Here is a 23,971-nt window from a genome sequence, read left to right on the forward strand (position 1 = left end):
GCAACCCTGCCAAGTAGCTTTATGGGAAATGAAGGTAAGTGGGTCTTTGCCACATTGTTCATAAAAAATAGATTCAGGACAACAGTAAGACAGCAAAACGACTAACGGATTACCAATCGAAACCAAGGAAACACAAAAAGGTGGGTTTCTGACCCGATATCACGGATGAAGACAAAATCAACTAAAACTGGACCCAACAAAAACAGAAAAATATTCCTTGGTCAGAATCAGTTGGGACCAGCCGTCGGCTGACTGCAACAGTCAGCAATCTTAGATTCCTCATGGACAACTAAACCCTTGTACATCTCAAGGTAAAGCTGTGGCGAGAAGTGACTGCTTTCAACTAACATGACAATGCATTACTTACCGTAAAAGCATTTCTGATGGTTGTATCTGCTTAGATTCACACGCTGTGCATAGTCCGACATCCAGTGGTCACTGCGGAGTATTGCATTTTGTTTTTTGTAGTCGAAAAAAGGGGACGTCAACAATGCGTGTCTGTAACACTATCCTTATAGTGACGTGCAGTGTACCCACAACCCCTCACGTGTTGAGGTCCCTCCGTTTGTATTTTTTCGGCCCTGACGGAACCTTCTATACGTGAGTGAGTACAGAAAAGAGAGATGTAGAAAGATGTCTATGTTCCTTCCATCCGAGCGGGGAGGAATGGTGGGCACCATCAGAAATGCTTTTACGGTAAGTAATGCATTGTCTTCTGATGTTTGTTAATCTGCTTAGAATCACATGCTGTGCATAGACTAGCAAGCAGTACCCGAGTTGGAGGTGGGTTGTGAGAAGGAACAGTAGAGAAAAGATGTCTTAATACTGCTTATGCCACCTGGGAATCAGATCTAGAGTGAGCATCTAGACAGTAGTGTTTTGTAAAGGTGTGTACAGAACTCCAGGTTGCCGCTTTGCAAATGGACTCAAGGGGAACGTTTGCAATGAATGCTATGGATGCCCCAGTGCCTCGAGTAGAGTGTGCTCTTGGCTTGAAGGGTAGTTCTCTCTTAGCAAGAGTGTAACAGAGAGTGATGCATTGAACAATCCATCTAGATCTAGTGGACTTTGAGACGGCATCTCCTTCTCTTCCTGCTGCCACCGAGACAAAGAACTGAATAGTCTTTCTCAGTGGCCTAGTTCTGTCCATATAAAACAGGACAGCTCTGCGCACATCAAGTGTATGCAGGCTCTTTTCTCCCAAATTGGAAGGGTTTTGAAAGAATGTTGGTAGTTCCATTGACTGGTTGACATGGAATTTCGATATTAATTTTGGTGCAAACCTTGGGTGTGTGCGTAGAACCACCTTATCTTTGTGAACTGTTACGAAGGGGTCTAGAATAGAAAGAGCCTGTAGTTCACTTACTCTCCTAATGGAAGTGATAGCTATTAGGAAAGCAGTCTTAAGAGTGAGGTCCTTAAGAGTTACCTTGTGCATGGGTTCAAAGGGTGAGCCCATGAGCCTGGTAAGTACCACATTAAGGTCCCAGCCGGGAGCTGGGTTTGCTATCGGAGGGTGTATTCTCTTTACGACCTGAATGAAGGCTTTGATAACTGGGACTTTCCACCGTGACACCTTGAGTTGAGAGGTGGTGTATGCAGAAAGTGCCGCTAGATGGACTTTAATAAAATTGAACACTAGACCGGAGTCCAGTAAATGGGTCAGGTAAAGGACAATTTGTGTGGGAGAGCAGTGGACTGGGTTGATGCTCTTACCTCTACACCAAATGACAAATCTCTTCCACTTGCTAGAATAGCAGTGGCGAGTGTTGGGTTTTCTTGCTTCTCTGAGAATTACCATGCATCTCTGAGGGAGTTGTAAATGGCCACAACCTATGACCTCAAGAGCCAGGCTGCTAGGTTCATGTTCTGTGGGCATTGGTGTAGTGTCTTGCCCTTGTCCTGTGACAGCAAGTTGTACGGGCAGGGCAGTTTCACTGGTGGGGACAAGGACATCTCCATCAGGTGCGCAAACCATGGTTGGCGGGCCCACATCGGGGTTATCAATATCATGGTGACTGGTTCCTGGTGTCCCCCCGCATCCCCCCGGGGGGGGGCGTAAACAAATTTCCCTGACCATGGTATCCAGAGACCGTTCCCCTTGGAGCGGTTCTGTGGGTATCTGGAGGCGTAATCTAGGCATTGTGAGTTCTCCAGAGTTGCAAACAGGTCTATTTCTGGGATACCCATTGTGTGAAGACGTCGAAGACTATGTCTTCGTGTAACAGCAATTCGTACTCTGAGGGCAGAGGGAAGTCTCTGCTGAGTTCGTCTGCTAGCAGATTGAGTTCCCCTGGTACATGTTGTGACAATAGGAACATGTTGTGTCTGAGAGCCTACTTCCAGATGTTCTGGGACAGCTTGGACAGTCCTGGAGATTGAGTGCCCCCTTGCTTGTAGAGGTAGTACATGGCTGTGGTGCTGTCTGTGAGGACCATCACTGTCTTCCCTTGTAGGTGTGTCTGGAATGCTTTTAGTGCCTTGAACACCGCAAGTAGCTCTAATAAGTTTATGTGCTTGGAAGCTAAGCTTGGAGTCCAAACTCTGTGAGCAGTCTGATGGGATAGGTGAGCCCCCCATCCTGTGAGGGATGCGTCTGTGGTTAGAGTGGCTTCCACTGCGGGGGTGGCAAATGGTTTCCCTATTACCAGGTTTTCCTTCGACCACCACCGTAGCGAGAGAACCAAGGCCTGCGAGTCCACCACTAGATCGTCCCATTGTCCACTGGCCTGACACCGCTGGCTGTTGAGCCACTCTTGCATTGGGCGCAGGCGCGCGTGAGGTACCAAATAAATACACTACGCCATCATTCCTAGCAAGCGCATTGCTTTGCGTACCATCACCTCTCGACCGGCCACATATTGAGGGACCTGAAACAGCATATTTTGGACCCTCTCGTTGGAGGGGAAGACGAGGCCGTCCTTTGTTCGAATTAGAGCCCCTAGGAATTGTTTGATTTGGCTGGGGTCTAAGCTGGACCTCTTCTCGTTGATGGAGAAGCCCAGGTGGAACAAAAGGTCTACTGTCTTCTGGGTGTTTGAGAAGCATGTCTCGTAGGACTCCCCTGTTATGAGCCAATCGTCGAGGTAAGGGTATACCGGTATGGACAACCTGCGCAGGTGGGCCGCTGCCGATGCCAGTACCTTTGTGAATACCCACGGTGCAGTCGCTATGCCGAAGGGTAGCACTCTGAACTGGTAGTGTCTGCCCTCTATCATGAACCTGAGGTATTTTCTGTGCGCTGGCAACATCAAAATATGAAAGTATGCATCTTTCATGTCTAGTGTTGTCATGTAGTCCCCCTGAGAAAGCAGGGGAATTACCTCCTGTAATGTTACCATACGAAATTTTTTACAAATTTGTTCGCTGGGCGCAGATCTAGTACAGGGCGCATGGTTAGGTCCTTTTTGGGTACAAGGAAGTACACTGAATAAATACCTTCCATTACCTGAGATAGGGGCACGACCTCTATTGCTCCTTTCTGTAGCAGCTGTTCTACTTCTTGCAGGAGGATGACGAGGTGTTCTGGTGACAGGTGTCGTCCCCTTGGAGGTCTGTAGGTGGGAGACCGATTGAACTCTATACAGTACCCGTGGACTACGGTTGACAATACCCACCGGTCTGATGTTATTCCCTCCCATGCTGATAGGAACGATGTTATCCGGCCCCCAATCGGAGAAGCATGGGAGGGGACCCGAACCTTCGGGTCATTTGGTGTTACTTGCCGGGGTGCCTCTGGGGCTGGAACCCACAGCCTCTGCCTTTGCAAGGCCTTGTCCTATTTGGTTATACTGGTTACCGGTACCCTGATTAGAGGGCCAGTTGCCTGCAGTGTAATGCTGTTGCTGCTGCTGCTGTTGGCGTTGGCCACGAAAAAAGCGCTCGTTACCAAATCCCTGCCTGTTTGGAGGCTTTGAGATTTGGTCTAAGGTCTTTATGGTGTCGAATTCTTTCTTCCCATTTTCCAGTGCATCATCCACTGCCCTTCCAAAGAGATTTGACTCTTTTATTGGCTTATTAATGAGTGAAGCCTGCGTTTCTGCCTTGAAACCGGAATTGCAAAGCCAGACGTGACGCTTCAGCAGAATTCCCTGCACCAAAGAACGGCCAGCAGTTTCTGCTGCATCAAGAGTGTTCTTAATGATGCTCTGGTTGACCAGAGCTCCTTCTGTAACTGTAGCCAATAAGCGAGTTCTTAGAGGTTCAGGGGCTTCTTCGATGTCCTGCTTAAGCTTTCCCCATTGAGCATCAGCATAGCTTGCCAACAATGTATTATTATTAGCAATCCTAATTGAAAACGCTGCCGAGGCGGAAATTCTTTTGCCCAAGGCATAAAGCTTTTTCCCTTCTTTATCTGGGGGTGCCTCGCTGGTTGACAGTGGAACCACAGCCCTCTTCCTTGTGTTAGTCACCACTAAGGAATCCGGGACTGAGTGACTGCTGATATATAATGGGTCTGACTGAGAGGGTGAGAACAATTTCTCGATTCTTGGATTGATCCCTCTTACCAGCGCGGGGGTGGACAGCGATGGGGTGAGTCGTCTCTTAACCGAGGCGAGGATAGGAATAGTTTGACTAGTGGGAGGTTTTTCTTTAATCATCCTTTCGACGAAATCAGTATCTGGGGTGACCTCCCCAGTTTCAACTTCAAAATGCGCTGCTGCCTTCCTCAGTAGCGCATTGAAGATGGGCTGATCCTCTACTGGAGATGGGTTCCTGACCGGTGTGGTCTGAGGAGAAGAAATGTCTATGTCTGTAGACCCTGATGGCGACTGCCAGGGCTGTGAGCCACCTTCACCTGGGTCCTCCTCGTTGCCCTCCTCACCTATGTTAGTGTCATCATGAAAACCTTCTTTCTCTTGTTGGTCTTCATTATTCACAAACTCATCCTCTTCCTGGAAGTGAGAGTCCTCTTCAGTGAGGTCGTAAGAGTACATGTCTTCCTGTAGGGGGTTAAAGAGCTTTGGGTATTTAGCCCATGGCCCCTCCTGGAGTGCCTCCCTTGGCCTCTTGGGTGACCTATTTTCTGGGATGGCTGTTTAGCTTGTCCATACATGACTGGAACCTCTCGACAGTCCAGTAAGGTAGGCCAGAGCGGTCTGGGAGTGAAAAGGGAGTTTCCTCTCCCTGTTGTTGCTTAGTTCCGTCCCATAGCGTCGAAGATAGAGTCCCTTCGCCTTCTGAGAAATCTTCTCGCTGGCTAGGGTCTTCTGTCGACGGTGGGAGCTGTCCCAGCCTACCCTCCAGCGTCCTCGGCGTTTCTTTGGCCTTGTGAGCTGTTTTCAACATGTCACCCGCCGCCCGTCTCTGGCCGTCTTTAGAAGCTATATGCGCGAGGCTTTCGGCGATCAGCTTCTCCGTCGAGGGATTGCTCGCTGTTGCGCTAGGCAGTGCCGAGTCTTTACTGGCAACGTACGCACTCTTGCGAGGCGCGGTACCTGAGGATTTGGGGTTAGCGCCCTTATTTATAGAAAGCCCAGTCGCCGGAAGCGGTGGCGGGGAGGCCTTGCGACCCTTACAGTCAGCGGAAGACACCGGTGGACCCGCCTCCGTTGACGCTATGGCTGCCTTCGTCTTCGACAAATGCGTGCCGTGGGATATGTGCTTATGTGTTTTTCTGTGTTCGTCCTTGTCGCCGGGGTGTTCATCCCCATAAGCGGGGCGTGAGCCGGGCTTGTCGGGGCCGGGGACAGACGATGAGGAGCGGGAACGATCCTTCGAGAGGTCTACAACCTCCCTTGCGGAGGCCGTGTAATCACTGTCCTCATCACATTCGGCGGCAGCTGGCGAGGAGTCCGACCTAGACATCGCATAGGCTGCCCACCTTTTGACCCTGTGGTCCTTTAAAGTTTTGGGTTTAAGTAACTTACAGGCCGCACAGCCGTCCTCTTTGTGATCGAGGGGCAAGCAACGGTTACACCGTTTATGCTTGTTCTTCCAGGTAAACTTGCCCTTGCAACACGGGCAAAACCTAAAGGGCGTCCTCTCCATAGCTGAGGGCATGAAATGCGATTACAACCTCGAAAGAGAGGGAGGGGAAAGAGAAAGGCATTCTCAGAGTGAAACAAAGAAATGACCAACAACCCCACTCTCCCTACTGTGTTAGGCCGGCGAGGCCAGGCCACGTGTTCGGCAGCGCCGAAGGATCTCCTCCGCTCGTCCCTCCGAAGATCTTGCTCGGCGGAGAATAGCTTGGCAGCTATGTTGCGGGAGGGATCTATGTGATGGTGAATAATAATAAACGACCAAGGGTCGAGGAAATGATTTTGCAATGTCTCTCGAGGAGCTCCACATAAAAGCGAACAATAACTGGGTGGAAAAAACAATCTGAGGGACCTCGACGTGTGAGGGGTTGTGGGTACACTGCACGTCACTATAAGGATAGTGTTACAGACACGCCTTGTCGACGTCCCCTTTTCGACTACGAAAAACATGTGATTCTAAGCAGATTAACAAACATCAGAAATATATTTATATATGTTGCCCCATTACAAAACACTTTCTCACATAGAACCGTGGCCCTAATGCTATCAACAGTGGATTATGCCAAGAGACTTTACGTAGGTCAACCACAATATCTACTTAACTGAGTCCTAAACGCCACAGCAAGACTACTCTTAAGATTGACAAGATGGAAACACAACAACCGGTCCTTTGCACACTCCACTGGCTCAATCAAATGGAGAATCCAATAAAACATCCTTTGCATCTCCAAGCGCCTTTCACAGCAGTGGTTTGGAATCCACAAAGACGACATTCGCCTATCGAACATCTGTCAAACCCTACCATTGAGCAACGTGGCTCTTGTTGCAAGCTTCACTCTGACACACTGTGGAGGATCCTTTTTCTCCAGCCAACCTATGGAATATCATGCTCCAATGAGTATGTCCCTGCAAGGCTACATGATCTACAGAAAATCACTTAAAACCTGGCTGTTCTCCAGACCACCACAGACGAACCAGCACAGATACTTACCCTCCAAACATGGGAACAAATCTAGTTCCTACAGATCACAGAAACGATGACAAAGGACTGAAGGGTGCCTTAGAGTCTGGGCTCAATCGGATCAGTTTCACCCACACACCCTCCATAACAGACACAGAAGTTCTGTACCAAGCTATGCACACAGGTCTAGACTGGCCCCAGGATGACCGTTACACAGACTGCTGCCATCAGATTGGTCCCAGCCATGTCCATTCACACCAGACTCATGCGTCAAAGCCCTTGCTTTCATACAAAAAACTTTTCTGGACGTAACCCAACCATGGACAAAGGACACTTCAAGACCATTCCAAATTACCTCCACCCTCTCCGAATAAACATACCCTAGCGAGAAAGCTGATCAATAACAGCCCAGGATCTATGCCACCTCAGAAGTAAACCCCTTTCCGATCTATTGCAAAGTTACAGTACATAAACAAAGCCCCATGCAAACTGAATGCCTAATTGCTGTTATTGCTAGCTTCCACACCAGCACACCAGCCCTGCAACTCCTTTACCCCTACAATGTACTTCGTCTTATCCCACGTGTCGCATGGCCAAGTGAACACACAATTACTGACACCAGAATACGTTTTTAGCATTTTAGTAACCAAAAGTAAAACTGAAGACCGTTGCATGGAAATTGGTTCAGGATTGCTGCAACTTAGATTCTTGGGAAACTTAGTCCTTGAATTATAAACTAAGAACAGCAAACAAGAAAGGCATGTAGAAAGTTCCAGACAAGGTGGTCTCCCGTTTAGGTTGCTCTAGCATTCAGTCTTTATTGCTTCTTCTTGGGACTACAAGGCCTATCTCTGCATTTAGCACTGCCAACCTTTATGAAATGTCCCAGAAAGTCCTCGCCTTCACGGGGGCTCCCAATCCCTCTGTCCTTTACTCAAGAATATGATGCCCTGCTCACCCTTCCACACCCAGGGATACACAGTGCCATGCTCTCTAGCCGGCACCTAGGGATACAACGCTCTGCTCACTCTCCCAGGTATATAGTGACCTGCTCACCCTTCCACACCCAGGGATACAGTGCCATGCTCCCTAGCCGGCACCTAGGGATACAACGCTCTGCTCACTCTCTCAGGTATATAGTGCCCTGCTCACCCTTCCACACCCAGGGATACAGTGCCATGCTCCCTAGCCGGCACCTAGGGATACAACGCTCTGCTCACTCTCCCAGGTATATAGTGCCCTGCTCACCCTTCCACACCCAGGGATACAGTGCCATGCTTCCTAGCCGGCACCTAGGGATACAACGCTCTGCTCACTCTCTCAGGTATATAGTGCCCTGCTCACCCTTATACACCCAGGGATACAGCGCCATGCTCACTAGCCGGCTCCTAGGGATACAGCGCCCCGCCCACTCTCCCAGGTATATAGTGCCCTGCTTACCCTTCCACACCCAGAGATACAGTGCCATGCTCACTAGCCCGCACCTAGGGCTATAGTGCCCTGCTCACTCTCCCAGGGATACAGTGCCTTGTTCACTAGCCTGCACCTAGGGCTATAGTGCCCTGCTCACTCTCCCAGGATTACAGTGCCATGCTCACCAGCCCGCACCCAGGGATATAGTGCCCTGCTCACTCTCCCAGGTATATAGTTCCCTGCTCACTCTCCCAGGTATATAGTGCCCTGCTCACCCTTCCGGATACAGTGCCATGCTCACTAGCCCGCACCTAGGGATATAGTGCCCTCCTCCCTGTCCCAGGGATACAGTGCCTTGCTCACTAGCCCGAACCTAGGGATATAGTGCCTTGCTCACTCTCCCAGGTATATAGTGCCCTGCTCACCCTTCCACACCCAGGGATACAGTGCCATGCTCACTAGCCCGCACCTAGGGACATAGTACCCTGCTCTCTGTCCCAGGGATACAGTGCCATGCTCACTAGCCCGCACCTAGGGATATAGTGCCCTCCTCCCTGTCCCAGGGATACAGTGCCTTGCTTACTAGCCCGCACCTAGGGATATAGCGCCCTGCTCTCTGTCCCAGGGATACAGTGCCTTGCTCACTAGCCTGAACCTAGGGATATAGTGCCTTGCTCACTCTCCCAGGTATATAGTGCCCTGCTCACCCTTCCACAGCCAGGGATACAGTGCCATGCTCACTAGCCCACACCTAGGGATATGACGACCTCCCTGTCCCAGGGATACAGCGCCTTGCTCACTAGCCCGCACCTAGGGAGATGGTACCCTGCTCTCTGTCCCATGGATACAGTGCCATGCTCATTAGCCCGCACCTAGGGATGCAGCACCCTGCTCACTCCCCCAGGTATATAGTGCCCTGCTCACCCTTCCACTCCCAGGGATACAGTGCCTTGCTCACTAGACGGCACCTAGGGATATAGTGCCCTGTTCACTCTCCCAGATTACAGTGCCATGATCACTAGCCAGCATCTAGGGATACAGCGCCCTGCTCACTCTCCCAGGTATATAGTGCCCTACTCACCTTTCCACACCCAGAGATACAGTGCCTTGCTCACTAGCCCACACCTAGGGATATAGTGCCCTGCTCACACTCCCAGGTATATAGTGCCCTACTCACCTTTCCACACAGGGATACAGTGCCATGCTCACTAGCCCACACCTAGGGATATAGTGCCCTGCTCACTCTCCCAGGTATATAGTGCCCTGCTCACCCTTCCACACCCAGGGATACAGCACCATGCTCACTAGCCCGCACCTAGGGATATAGTGCCCTGCTCACTCTCCCAGGGATACAGTGCCATGCTCACTAGCCCGCACCTAGGGATATAGTGCCCTCCTCCCTGTCCCAGGGATACAGTGCCTTGCTCACTAGCCCACACCTATGGATATAGTGCCCTGCTCACTCTCCCAGGTATACAGTGCCATGCTCACTAGCCAGCACCTAGGGATATAGTGCCCTGCTCACTCTCCCAGGAATATAGTGCCCTGCTCACCCTTCCACACCCAGGGATACAGTGCCATGCTCACTAGCCCGCACCTAGGGATATAGTGCCCTCCTCCATGTCCCAGGGATACAGTGCCTTGCTCACTAGCCCGCACCTAGGGCTATAGTGCCCTGCTCACTCTCCCAGGGATACAGTGCCTTGTTCACTAGCCTGCACCTAGGGCTATAGTGCCCTGCTCACTCTCCCAGGATTACAGTGCCATGCTCACCAGCCCGCACCCAGGGATATAGTGCCCTGCTCACTCTCCCAGGTATATAGTTCCCTGCTCACTCTCCCAGGTATATAGTGCCCTGCTCACCCTTCCGGATACAGTGCCATGCTCACTAGCCCGCACCTAGGGATATAGTGCCCTCCTCCCTGTCCCAGGGATACAGTGCCTTGCTCACTAGCCCGAACCTAGGGATATAGTGCCTTGCTCACTCTCCCAGGTATATAGTGCCCTGCTCACCCTTCCACACCCAGGGATACAGTGCCATGCTCACTAGCCTGCACCTAGGGACATAGTACCCTGCTCTCTGTCCCAGGGATACAGTGCCATGCTCACTAGCCCGCACCTAGGGATATAGTGCCCTCCTCCCTGTCCCAGGGATACAGTGCCTTGCTTACTAGCCCGCACCTAGGGATATAGCGCCCTGCTCTCTGTCCCAGGGATACAGTGCCTTGCTCACTAGCCCGAACCTAGGGATATAGTGCCTTGCTCACTCTCCCAGGTATATAGTGCCCTGCTCACCCTTCCACAGCCAGGGATAACAGTGCCATGCTCACTAGCCCACACCTAGGGATATAATGACCTCCCTGTCCCAGGGATACAGCGCCTTGCTCACTAGCCCGCACCTAGGGACATGGTACCCTGCTCTCTGTCCCATGGATACAGTGCCATGCTCATTAGCCCGCACCTAGGGATGCAGCACCCTGCTCACTCCCCCAGGTATATAGTGCCCTGCTCACCCTTCCACACCCAGGGATACAGTGCCTTGCTCACTAGACGGCACTTAGGGATATAGTGCCCTGTTCACTCTCCCAGATTACAGTGCCATGATCACTAGCCAGCATCTAGGGATACAGCGCCCTGCTCACTCTCCCAGGTATATAGTGCCCTACTCACCTTTCCACACCCAGAGATACAGTGCCTTGCTCACTAGCCCACACCTAGGGATATAGTGCCCTGCTCACACTCCCAGGTATATAGTGCCCTACTCACCTTTCCACACAGGGATACAGTGCCATGCTCACTAGCCCACACCTAGGGATATAGTGCCCTGCTCACTCTCCCAGGTATATAGTGCCCTGCTCACCCTTCCACACCCAGGGATACAGCACCATGCTCACTAGCCCGCACCTAGGGATATAGTGCCCTGCTCACACTCCCAGGTATATAGTGCCCTACTCACCTTTCCACACAGGGATACAGTGCCATGCTCACTAGCCCACACCTAGGGATATAGTGCCCTGCTCACTCTCCCAGGCATATAGTGCCCTGCTCACCCTTCCACACCCAGGGATACAGCACCATGCTCACTAGCCCGCACCTAGGGATATAGTGCCCTGCTCACTCTCCCAGGGATACAGTGCCATGCTCACTAGCCCGCACCTAGGGATATAGTGCCCTCCTCCCTGTCCCAGGGATACAGTGCCTTGCTCACTAGCCCACACCTATGGATATAGTGCCCTGCTCACTCTCCCAGGTATATAGTGCCCTGCTCACCCTTCCACACCCAGGGATACAGCACCATGCTCACTAGCCCGCACCTAGGGATATAGTGCCCTGCTCACTCTCCCAGGGATACAGTGCCATGCTCACTAGCCCGCACCTAGGGATATAGTGCCCTCCTCCCTGTCCCAGGGATACAGTGCCTTGCTCACTAGCCCACACCTATGGATATAGTGCCCTGCTCACTCTCCCAGGTATACAGTGCCATGCTCACTAGCCAGCACCTAGGGATATAGTGTCCTGCTCACTCTCCCAGGAATATAGTGCCCTGCTCACCCTTCCACACCCAGGGATACAGTGCCATGCTCACTAGCCCGCACCTAGGGATATAGTGCCCTCCTCCATGTCCCAGGGATACAGTGCCTTGCTCACTAGCCCACACCTAGGGATATAGTGCCCTGCTCACTCTCCCAGGGATACAGTGCCATGCTCACTAGCCCGCACCTAGGAATATAGTGCCCTGCTCACTCTCCCAGGTATACAGTGCCATGCTCACTAGCCCGCACCTAGGGATATAGTGCCCTGCTCACTCTCCCAGGTATACAGTGCCATGCCCACTAGCCCGCACCTAGGGATATAGTGCCCTGCTCAATCTCCCAGGTATATAGTGCCCTGCTGACCCTTCCACACCCAGGGATACAGTGCCTTGCTCACTAGCCCGCACATAGGGATATAGTGCCCTGCTCACTCTCCCAGGGATATAGTGCCATGCTCACTAGCCCGCACCTAGGAATATAGTGCCCTGCTCACTCTCCCAGAGATGTTTCTCTGTAGCACACCCTTCTTCTGGGTCCACAGGGCTTTCGTCTTCTGGGGCCAAAGTCACACTGTGTCTGCATCCCTCTCACCCCTCCCTCCCTTAGCCTCATGGACTCCTCTCTTGAGACCACCCCTCTTCCTAGGTCCCAGGGACTCTACTCTTCCTCACAGAACCATACCTCTTCGGGGATTTGGGAAAGGGGGAGCTTTTCGCCCCCTCGCTGGAGCACACCCCTCTTCTGGGGTTCAGAAGGTTTCCTTTCCCCCTCAATGCAGCAGACCCCACTATTGGGGTGACTTTTCCCCGCACTCGAGAGCATCAATTGTCTAGGATTTAGAGGACTACTCTCCCCCTCACTGGAGTGGACTAAACCTTTGGAGTTCAGGGGGCTCCCCACCCTCTCACTGGAGCACATCCCTCTTCTGGGCTCAAGGAGTTTCCCTGCTGTGGTGCTCTCCTGCTTTCTCAGCAAACTCCTTGCCTCTGTCACAGCCCAAAGTATACTGCCTGCTTCTTAGCCTTTGTTATAAAGCCCTTGCATTGGCAAAGACAACCTTTGGAATTGATTCCATAATTATATTTCAATTCCAAGTCGGTGGAGGGAAGTCTTTCAAAGGCTTTCTGCCATCTTGGATTTCCATCAATTGGCTTCCAAGTGTGGATTTGTTGTTTGTTAGCTGCCCTAACAGAGGTTTGCTTTGTGGGTTTCAGATGAAAAAAGAACCACCACAATGGACATGAAAACCTCTAGTAACTTAAATGTTCAAAAAACAAAATAATCTTTGGGGAGGGGGTAGGAAGTATTTCTCTTTAAATTCTGAAGCTGCAGACAGGGGCAAAAACCGTTATAAATTAGGGTTTTCCCTTCATTGAGCCACACCTTTTCACTAAGGGGTCTTCAGGGTGTGCTGCATACATTTTACCTGAATCCCTGAAAGACACTCCGGAATCCACACTGGGTTTTGGATCTCTAAACCTGATGCATCTTGGGACCAACCCTGTTTCCTTGAGTTTATTACTTCCAGCTTCAGGGGTTTGGGTGTAGCTCAGGACTCGTCCTGTCAGTCTAATGCTCTGGAGAATCGGGGACCGGATACGATGTTTGTACAGTGACTATCACACAGACCAATGGCAGGTCTGGTATTCCAGCTCTGATAGCGATATATCTTGGGCTCGCCCCTCTGGAAAGACAGACATGTGTGTCAACACCAAAAAAGACCTTTTACCAGCCCACAGGACTCTGGTAATCTGGCCTAGACCCATCAACACCTGAGGTTTCACACCTGCAACTCCCCCTCCTCCCATCTATTTCAGAAACTGGGGTTGCGCTGTCTAAGACAAGTTACATTACAATGTATATCACTGAGAAGCTGCAGCCTAAAACCACGTACAGTTGAAATATTATGAATGATGCAAGGCTGAAGAATTTGAAGTGGCGCAGTGAATTACCAGCCATATGTACAGCAGTTTTTTGAAATCGTGCTGAGGTTGGGAAACAGCATGCAGACATACAAAGCCCATTTACCTCTTCTAGTTCCTGCTCCTCCTCACTATCATCGTCGCTCACTACTGGTTTAGCTCGACAGCCTCTGCTTGTACGCCGCTTGCCTTTTGCCCGATCAGATGGCTTCTCCTTCCGACTGAGCTTAATCTTCACCTTCACAGAACGAGCTGGTGGAGCAAAAGAAAATAAATCAGTGTCTGCAACATACTTGGGTGTGGGGACACACAACCATGGTGCTAACCTATCAGAGGTTAATTATTTTGGTTTAGGAGGTAAGACATAGATCAACACCTCAGAAATGGGCATAAGGATCTCAGCGGAAGAGAGTACTTGTCAAATGTGAGGTATTCCGTCTGCTACTGCCTGAGCCCACATCAGTGTCTCCGCATAGCAACATTAACCCCAGCACTACATTCCCAGGGCTCTCTCTGCACTGTAAGGCATTCGGGGCACTTGCCAAGCCTCCAAAACGGTCTCTAGCACTCCATACGCAATGGCAGACTTTCGTTTAAACCACTAGGCATGCAGGGTACTCAACAAGCAATGAAAACTGGAGAACCTTACCAAATGTTGGAAAACGGCCTGCAGTGCACACAAAAAAAAAGAAAGCCCAGAACCCCAATATGATAGAGAGAGGGAAGGACGGCACTGGGGACACGCTCCTGAAACAGGGTCTTACCAAGGAGTGCAAAGGTTGTGCAAGTGAATGCGAAAGATGCAACTAGTTCTCTAATAAACCTATGGCTTTTGCCAAATAAACTCATTTCTGGCAAGATGAGATGATGGTGAGTGATATTTGTCAACCCAATGCTACAAAACGAATCCCCACTACGTGGTCTCAAGCAGCAAACACTATATTTTTTATAAATACTAAAGCATATTTTTATGTGCTCACAATTTTGGAGGATCAGAGAATTTAGCCCAAACCCATATTTTAAGTTAGGGATGCATAGTTACGGTCAAGTGGATACAAGCACACTACTGTGGAATTGTGCATGCCTGTGAGTTATCTGAAAGTGGTCAGTGGGATGGGAACAGGCTCTCGTCTCTCCGGAGATAGAAGGCAGTAGAAACAGAAGCTCAGACACCTGTGGGGGATGGCATGTGGCGGTAGGGACATCGGTCCACACAGATAAACAGAAATAAATGATAAGGGGGTGCATGCACCATTGTCAACTTCCAAGAAATGCAAACTACCATGAAGGTATTCAAAACAACATGCGATCAAGCATAGTCTATCCTCTCTAAGGGGCCCTACAGGCTGCACCCCATGCTAGTCATTGCTCCAGTACATTTTGTGCTGCAGCCTCAACAGTCCACTAGTTCTTACAATGCTATAGTAATTTATTTTGAGCTAGCGTTGGGGGAATCCCAGGGTAATTACTATTTCACCATAGCAAAAACCGCTCCGCAGCAGCACTACTAAAGCTTTCTGAGACATGTGCGATTTACAAAACAACTGAACACTGAGGGCTTTTCAAGTCATAAAGGCTAGGGCTATAGGCCCAGTTCTCAAACTACTGATGCCAACCATGTTAATGCAATTAGAATAGAAACAAAATCACTACTGTGCTATGGTAATTATACATTTCCCCCGAGAACTATACAAATCCCCATGCAGCACTTTATCCATGGATCTCACTCAAGTGATCAGGCGCGGACGATGAGCAATGTTCCAGGCGGATGCTCGCAGTGTCCGCAATGAACAGGGAACTCTTACGGGATTGCCACAGAACATGTCCTGCTTGCTCAAAGTGTTGAAAACAGTTGCAAGGGTAATGCAGGTGAATTATCGTTGCCCTTAGGATCCAGGATGGGGGTGTGCCATGGGTGTGCCCTGGCTACCCTCCCATTCAATTTATACACCAATGACCATGAGAGTGAGCAGAGTCATGGAAAGGATGTTCTGCCTCTTTTGAGATGCTGCTAGCCTGTTTGACTCTTTACCAATACCCCCAAAGCACTGCAATCTTTAATCAACAATTTTATTTTGTTTATGGATGTGAGATCTTTCGTAAATCTCTCAAAATCCAAGGCAATGGCTCTGGGGGGAAAATGGATTGGGTCTTCAGTTACCGCTATGTAGGAATCTTTCTCAAGTTCCCTCGGATGGGTGAGCCATGTGCAAGATAAAGTGGTATGAAATAATCAATCCATTGGTGCATTGCTTCTTTTTGTACAGAACCCCAGGAGTTTGCCAATCAACACCATATTAATTGCCTGCAGAGACGATCAGCTATGCTGCAGGGTTTTGGGGTACACTAAGCTACAACCCTGTGTATGTGCGCACGCGCTGAGAAAATGACAGAGGGTGACTCAGTGCACCCTGTGTCATATTTTGCATGCTGAATTAGGGGTCCACCACCAGATGGACTACAATTGAAGTAAATTGCTAATGCAGTGGTTCTCCATGTGGTCTAATCATTCAGCTTTTGTAAAACAAGTGCTTTTGCCAGATTAGCTCCACAGCATTGTTGGACTCAAAATAGAATGGTTATTATAGATAAAGTCATATCGGATTAATATTGGCATGGGCTCTTAGTTGTCAGAGTCCTCCCTTATGGGGCAAAGCTGAACGTCTGTAGATGAAAAACTAGGGTTGGGTTATCTGTCAATGAATCTCTTATGGCAGCAAAAAAGTATACATCAATGCACAAACTCTGCTCTTTTCATCAAGCCAAAAATGTACCCATTTTGGAACTTACACTCTGACTCAGAACCTTCATCCTCCACTTCCTCCTCCTCCTCGCTCTCCTCTTCATCACTGTAGTCCTCCTTCTCAATCTTCTGCCGTACACTAGTGAAGACTGACTGTAGCACAATTGAATCTTCATAGATCTAGGAGGAATGTGGGAAGGAAAAAAAGTTACTCTTGCCTTCAGGAGCTTTAATAAGCAATGCTCAACGAAGCAGACCAAACATGCACACTCACAGAATCTGCCTCATCAGAGAGACACACTAATTGAATGGGCCTCCTCACCCATAGTTTGGTAGCTTTCCTAAAGTCCTACTGGTAGTACGACCTTAGTAAGCTATCCCAGTGGTTTGTAGATCCCCATTTCTTAGTATCAGTCTGTACTAAAGGACCTGAGTAGAGTGGCAGAGCAGTCAGGCTTATCTTAATAGGAAGATGTGAGCTTTAGGTAAGTACACTGAATCTTAGCTAGAAAGACACAAGAAGCACTTCCACTTATATTTATATAAAAAGGTATATATTTATTATATTAACACCAGAATCACTTTAAATACTACAGACGCTTACATTAGAACACGTAGGAATACCAGATAATACACTTCAAAGGGCACTTTCACTTTTGTGTTTAATCGCGGTTACATATGTAGCAACGTTAGAAAGGGAAAAGACAAGGTTATCGTATTATCGGTTATTGCGCACTCATGCAGTTTGCAACTGTTTATACAGGAATACATTTACTCTGCAAACACATATTAAAGTCACTTAAAGGGAGGAAAATGGTTAGTTTGTTTAGCATGAGCTTAGTTCAAGGTTCTAGAGAGGGTTTCTTCGCCAAAAAACAAAACCCTAGCTAAAGGCAGGTCGGAGAGGGCTTGAAGTCTTGACAATCGGCGAATTACAAAGAGTTCCTGTGGATTTCTTCCAGTGTCTAGAGTTATTGAAGCAACAAGTTAACTAACAAAGGAGACCTTAATACGGGCTTGAGAAGGGGACACAAGCAGCGGTTTGGGTCAGAGGTAAGAGAAGGTTGCCCTGGACACCTCTACGTGCACTCCAACGCTCTGGAGCGACTTCTTGGAATCAGGTAAGCAATTCCTTTTTCCCCCCACAGTACCTTAGGTTAGAAGAAAACGTTTGTGCTCTGCGATATTACAGCTCTGGACCAGACTTCTGGATACCTTGGTCTGGTGACTTAAAGGAATAGTGCGCTCAAAAATATTATTGTCCCGAGCGTACAGGCATATTTGTATCTTTGCCTCCACCTGTGCAGGAGAACACGCAAGATCTATCATAAATGCTTCCCCCTCTTCCGGTACCTTTCCAGACGCATTCAAATTGGCGCACGTCAAACCCCTGATTAAAAAACCCTCGCTCGACCCGCTTGAGCCCAAAAACTACCGCCCCATATCAAACACCAGGTTCCTCGCCAAACTCATTGATCGAACCGCCTACTCTCAACTTAACGCCTTTGTTGAAGCCTAGACCCCGCCCAATCAGGCTTCAGAACTTGTCACGGAACTGAAACCACCCTAACCTCTATCTGGGACGACCTTAAAATGACTGCTGACTCCGCGGGATGCGCCGCACTAATCCTTCTCGACCTATCAGCCGCCTTTGACACGATCAATCACTCAATACTCCTTGATCGCCTCCACTCCCTAGGAATACGTGGAACCGCCCTCAAATGGATAGCCTCATTCCTCAAGGACAGGCACCAAATAACGACACTCTCCAACTTTACCTCCCAAGCCCGACCAGTTGACACAGGAGTCCCACAAGGAGCGTGTCTATCTGCCCTCCTCTTCAATCTCTACCTGATCACCCTCCCACCGATAATTCGTGCACACAACATCCTATGTTACAATTACGCCGATGACCCACAACTAATTCTAAAATTCTTGAACACGAATCCTAACTCACGACCTGACCTGGCATCCTGCCTCCTTAACATTGAACACTGGATGACCCAAAACCACCTCCTGTTAAACCCCTCCAAAACAGAAATCATTGTGTGCGGCAACCCAGATCTTCTCCCGCACCCTCTACCCTGGCCAACCGCCATGGGCAACTCACCGATACCCTCCAACACAGTGAAAAATCTTGGATGCACCCTAGACTCTGACCTAACACTCTCGCGCCAAGTCAACAATGTCTCAAAGTCCTGCCTCTACCCACCTCAAAAACCTTAGGCGCATCTTTCCATATCTATCATTTCCTAACAGAGTCTCTGCGGTACAATCAATCGTCATCTCACGGCTGGACTACGGCAACCCCCTATACCTCGGAATCCATGCCTACCAAATGAACAAACTTCAAAGAGCACAAAACGCGGCGGCCAAAGTGTTACTTGCGCTTGGTCCAAGAGACCACGTATCCCCAGCCCTCAAGACACTCCACTGGCTTCCAGTAGCCCGTAGGGTAGCTTTCAAAACCTTATGCCTCACCCATCGAGCAGTACATAAAACTGGACCGCAATATCTTCAAGAAAAACTAATAGCTTATCACCCCACTCGCACCCTCAGATCAAGCACAGCCGGCCTCCTAGTAATTCCTAAGACAAACTCAGTCAGGTTAGGCGGAGCATCATTCTCAGCCCTAGCCCCAACCCTGTGGAACTCTCTCCCACCCCACATCAGGCTAACCGAGGAGCTAACAGCTTTCCGCAAACTACTGAAAACCTGGCTCTTTCCCTAAAACCAACCGGTTCCGTTCTAGCATCATCAAAATAACACCGACCCAGCGAAGCACCTAAAGCAAAACCAAAAGCAAAAAAAAAAAAAATAACAAAATTAAAAAATACAGATTGTATCAAATATTCAGAAAAGAAATTAAAGCGAGTAATGTAGATGTAAACAGTGAAGTCAATAACACGAATTGACCACTGGATAAAAGAAAAATAGAGCATGGACGAGCTTGGAAAGACGATGAGTGTGGTGAACGGATGATTGAGAAGGGCGAATGAATAAAGATGATTCTAGACAAGTATAAATGAATGTGGAGGATGAAAGCGGTTGACCGGTGCGTCTGGCAGACGGTTGGGTCTGGAGACCCGATAAATAATACGAGCAAAATCGATGGGGATGACGGATGAGTATGTAAACCAATTGACTGTAGAAAGTGGTCCGAGTATGAAGAGCGGCTATGTGTAGAAAGTGGAGGAAGGCGGAGAATTGGAAGAGCATGCAGAGCGAAGGAGCTTGTTGAGCGAAGAGAGCATACAGAGCAGAAGAACGTGAAGAGCAGATGCGCGTAATGAATAGAGAAAAGTATCAGCGACTGAATGGGGGAGCGACAGGGTGTGGAAGAGCGGAAGAATGTCGAAAGCGGAGGAATGTGTAGGGTGAGAGGCCGGAAGTGGGAGACCGACTGAGTACCGACGAGTGGAATGCGCGTGGAAGATGAACGCTGCTGACAGATGATTACGGAGGGCGGATGACTGTGGAAGGCGGATGACTGTGGAAGGCGGATGACTGTGGAGGGCGGATGACTGTGGAGGGCGGATGACTGTGGAGGGCGGATGACTTGCGAGGGCGGATGACTGCGGAGGGCAGATGATTACGGAGGGCAGATGATTACGGAGGGCAGATGATTACGGAGGGCAGATGATTACGGAGGGCAGATGATTACGGAGGGCAGATGATTACGGAGGGCAGATGATTACGGAGGGCAGATGACTGTGGAGGGCAGATGACTGTGGAGGGCAGATGACTGTGGAGGGCAGATGACCGTGGAAGACAGATAACTGGGGAAGGCGGACGACTGTGGAGGGCGAATGCCTTTGGAAAATGGGTATGGATGGCGGAAGACTGTGGAGAGCGGTTGCCTGGGGAAGATGAGTGTGGAGGGCGGATGCCTGTGGAAGATGAGTGTGGAAGGCGGATGACCATGGAGGGCGGATGACCGTGGAGGGCGGATGACCGTGGAGGGCGGATGACCGAGGAGGGCGGATGACTGTGGAGGGCGGATGACTGTGGAGGGCGGATGACTGTGGAGGGCGGATGACTGTGGAGGGCGGTTACCTTTGGAAGATGAGTGTGGATGGCGGTTGACCGTGGAAGGCGGATGACTATGGAGGGCGGATGACTGCGGAGGGCGGACGACTGCGGAGGGCGGACGACTGCGGAGGGCGGACGACTGCGGAGGGCGGACGACTGCGGAGGGCGGACGACTGCGGAGGGCGGATGCCTTTGGAAGATGAGTGTGGATGGCGGATGACCGTGGAAGGCGGATTACTATGGTGGGCGGATGACTGTAGAGGGCGGATGAATGTGGAGGGCGGATGACTGCGGAGGGCGGATGACTGCGGAGGGCGGATGACTGCGGAGGGCGGATGACTGCGGAGGGCGGATGACTGCGGAGGGCGGATGACTGCGGAGGGCGGATGACTGCGGAGGGCGGATGACTGCGGAGGGCGGATGACTGCGGAGGGCGGATGAATGTGGAGGGCGGATGAATGTGGAGGGCGGATGAATGTGGAGGGCGGATGACTGCGGAGGGCGGATGACTGCGGAGGGCGGATGACTGCGGAGGGCGGTGAGTGTACAAAGCGAACGAATATGAAGAGCCAATAAATGTGGTGGACAGACAAATGTGGAGAACACATGAATGTAGAATGCGGCTGAATGAATATGGAGAACACATGAATGTAGAAAACGGTTGAGTGTAATGAATTTAGAAGTATTCCCAATAGCCTCACTGGAAAATTGATTTTATAGTGCGCCCAGTAGCCTCTCTGTAGAAAATTGAATTTAGATACGAGTCCAATATCTTCTGTGAAAGCTGCATTTAGAAGTGCTGATGAAATGAATTTAGAAGTGTTCCCAATAGACTCTGTATGGAAATTTGTACTTAGAAGTTCGCCCAGTTCCCTCTCTGGGAAAGTTGCATTTAGAAGTTTGCACACTGAAAGAGCATATGACCCATCACACCACACCCCACCCCACGCTTACTCTCTCCTTACATCACCACTCAACTAGAACACAGAGATACTATGACACCATTCGGTATAACTGTTCTCATACGAACATCCACCGCTTACTCCACATCATTCTATGTAAACACTGCTGGTCCCACACCCCCAGCCAGGCGTTTTCCTCAGGCCTAACGCAGCCACATCCGTTCCGGATAAATCCTGCCAGAACGAACACATTCTCCTGATCTCTCAACCACCACACCTACCGATAAGAAGCAGCTATTACACGTGTACCGCACAAGCTGCACACATATCCGGTGCTCACACGCACCTTTTGACTCTCCCTACTCTCTCTACTGATCTCAACTTCGGTTCCCAAGGGCGTTCAACCTACCAGCGCCTTCAGACCATACCAATGGTATATAAGGCGCTATATAAGTGCAAAATAACAATAACAATAACAATATGGTTTTAAGAAAACTGATCGATTGTGAAAACATTTCCTATGCACCGTATCTTAGTTTTCCTCACTTTTCATACATGCGAAATCAAGCAGCGGGGCGCGGCCATATTGTGATAATCTTATCCGTTGCCACATCGCCCTATATTGAACTTGCGGCACTAAATCATATTTCCCAACCCTGAAGCTGACATCACTAGATGCATACGGCCCATTTCACATTTCAAAATGCAAATGCATGTCTCCTGTCAACATTCTCGGTGCACCAGATAATGACGCGTCTCCATGGAAATGGCAGGACGCCTCTTTCCTCAATAAGTACAAGACCGTTTCTCATTAGACAACATCAGAGTTGCTTTTTCAATCGTTTCACTGTCTTTTTTTTTGTTGTATATCCTGTGACTTCGTTGCTCGTAGCCCGTGCAAACAGATACTAGTAATAGCATTACTATCGATTTGTATTTTGTCGTATAATGGCAACAATACAGCCCTACCAGTATGATCCAGAGTATTCCAAGGTGGAATTAGTGGAAAGAGAAAGATGTGGAAACAATGGGGCATCGGACGACAGTTGGGAGGGCAAAATCACCGGATCCTGTGCCAGAGCCTAGTCGCATGGAAGACGTTTCCACCTGGTGTACCTGCAATCGGTGCAAGGTCATGCCAACCGAGGAGGAGAGCTGCTGCTGCAAAGAAAACTCTGGATGCTTGGCCTACATAGCGGAAGACGAGGCACAGCCGCTACGCGTTACCGAGCTGCATGTAACGCTCACCTGATTCTCGCAGAGGCGCCGGTCTTGACTGGGCGACTACCGTATCTTCAAAGGTGATGTGTAGCAACAGGTTGGCTCTTTGGGCTGGACCTCTGTGCACTGTATGCCTGACGTGTAGAGTAAGATGTCTGCAGATAGAAAATATGGGGTTAATGAACTGGGGTTATTGGGGTGTCCCTATCTCTTTCCTCTTCTCCTCTCCTGTAGACCCCCAAAGGTTAACGCTCTCACCTTAGGTAAGTGAATGCCAAGCTCTCCATCTGCCTCGGGGCAGGGTGCTGTAGCCAGTTTCTTCACTGGATAGGTAGCACAGGCCTCTTGACTTCAGAGGACTGCTGTCCGTTGTTTACTGCACGAACGGTAAGTTTCGAGTCATTCAAATGTCTTTTTAAAGTCTTTAGTAATGATGTCTCTTGTTTTGCAGGGTTCCGGCGATGGCGGATGACGGGCTGAAGTGAGTTGAAGATGGAGCCCGTGTGATGAATAGAAGCGCCTGGAAGCACGTGAGTAAGCGCTTGTTGCCTGTTTCACGATGCGCTCTAACTGTCTTTTTATTTTGCAGGTACGAGTTCGGAGCGGCTGCAGGGTGCCGGAATACCCACTGGATTAGATGTGGAAAGGAGTAATGGCACGTGAGTATTAAAGTTCCCCAATGTCTTTAAACGCACCTTGTTTTGTCTTTCAGATGCGGATACAGCGCCGAAGGCCTCCGGAGCGTGCGAAGAGTTGGTAAGCTTTTGTCTTTCAGATGCCGGAATGCAGTATGAAGACCTCCGGAGCGCACGAAGAGTAGGTAAGCCTTTGCCTTTCAGATGCCGGAATGCTAACCTGTTCTTTCTTGTCTTTATAGGTGTTGCTGAAGACTGGATTCAGGATGGTAAGCCTTTTTCCTTAGGCCCAGGACTGGATGCAGAAGACACGATGAGCGTCCTGCTGCAGAGGGTGCAGAATAACGCAAAGCAAGATTCATCCACCGGGTGTGGTTTAAATAGCCTCCTGTAGTGCTTAGGTGTCTCCTTCCACAGCCACGCCTAAGTAAGAAAAGAGTTCCTGGTAAGAAAAGAGTTCCTGCCTTCCAGAAGAGTTCCAGTGTTCTAAATCTAGGGAGTGGCTCCAGCCCCACCCAACAGGAAAAGTAGTTCCAAACAGAAGAGGATCAGAGGCTCAACTGGCAGGCAAGTAAGCAGCATGGTCTGCTGCAGGTAAGTCCACCCAAGCATTATGAGCCCGGCG

At 49.8% G+C, this 23,971-nt stretch overlaps 1 protein-coding gene across 4 annotated transcripts in view; it reads right to left on the bottom strand.

Moving 5' to 3' along the window:
- SMARCA4 (SWI/SNF related BAF chromatin remodeling complex subunit ATPase 4) overlaps positions 1 to 23,971 on the bottom strand; it is a 648,210-nt gene that overhangs the window by 24,404 nt on the left and 599,835 nt on the right. For all 4 annotated transcript variants that reach the window (XM_069604251.1, XM_069604249.1, XM_069604250.1 and 1 more), the window contains 2 exons: positions 16,604 to 16,736; positions 13,920 to 14,065 (listed from right to left, as the gene is read on the bottom strand). In XM_069604251.1, the coding sequence (XP_069460352.1) occupies positions 13,920 to 14,065; positions 16,604 to 16,736 (279 nt within the window). The remainder of the gene's footprint in view (positions 1 to 13,919; positions 14,066 to 16,603; positions 16,737 to 23,971) is intronic.

Source organism: Ambystoma mexicanum, chromosome 3q (assembly GCF_040938575.1).
Source record: "Ambystoma mexicanum isolate Mex_15411 chromosome 3q, UKY_AmexF1_1, whole genome shotgun sequence".
Classification (NCBI taxonomy): Eukaryota; Metazoa; Chordata; class Amphibia; order Caudata; family Ambystomatidae; genus Ambystoma; species Ambystoma mexicanum.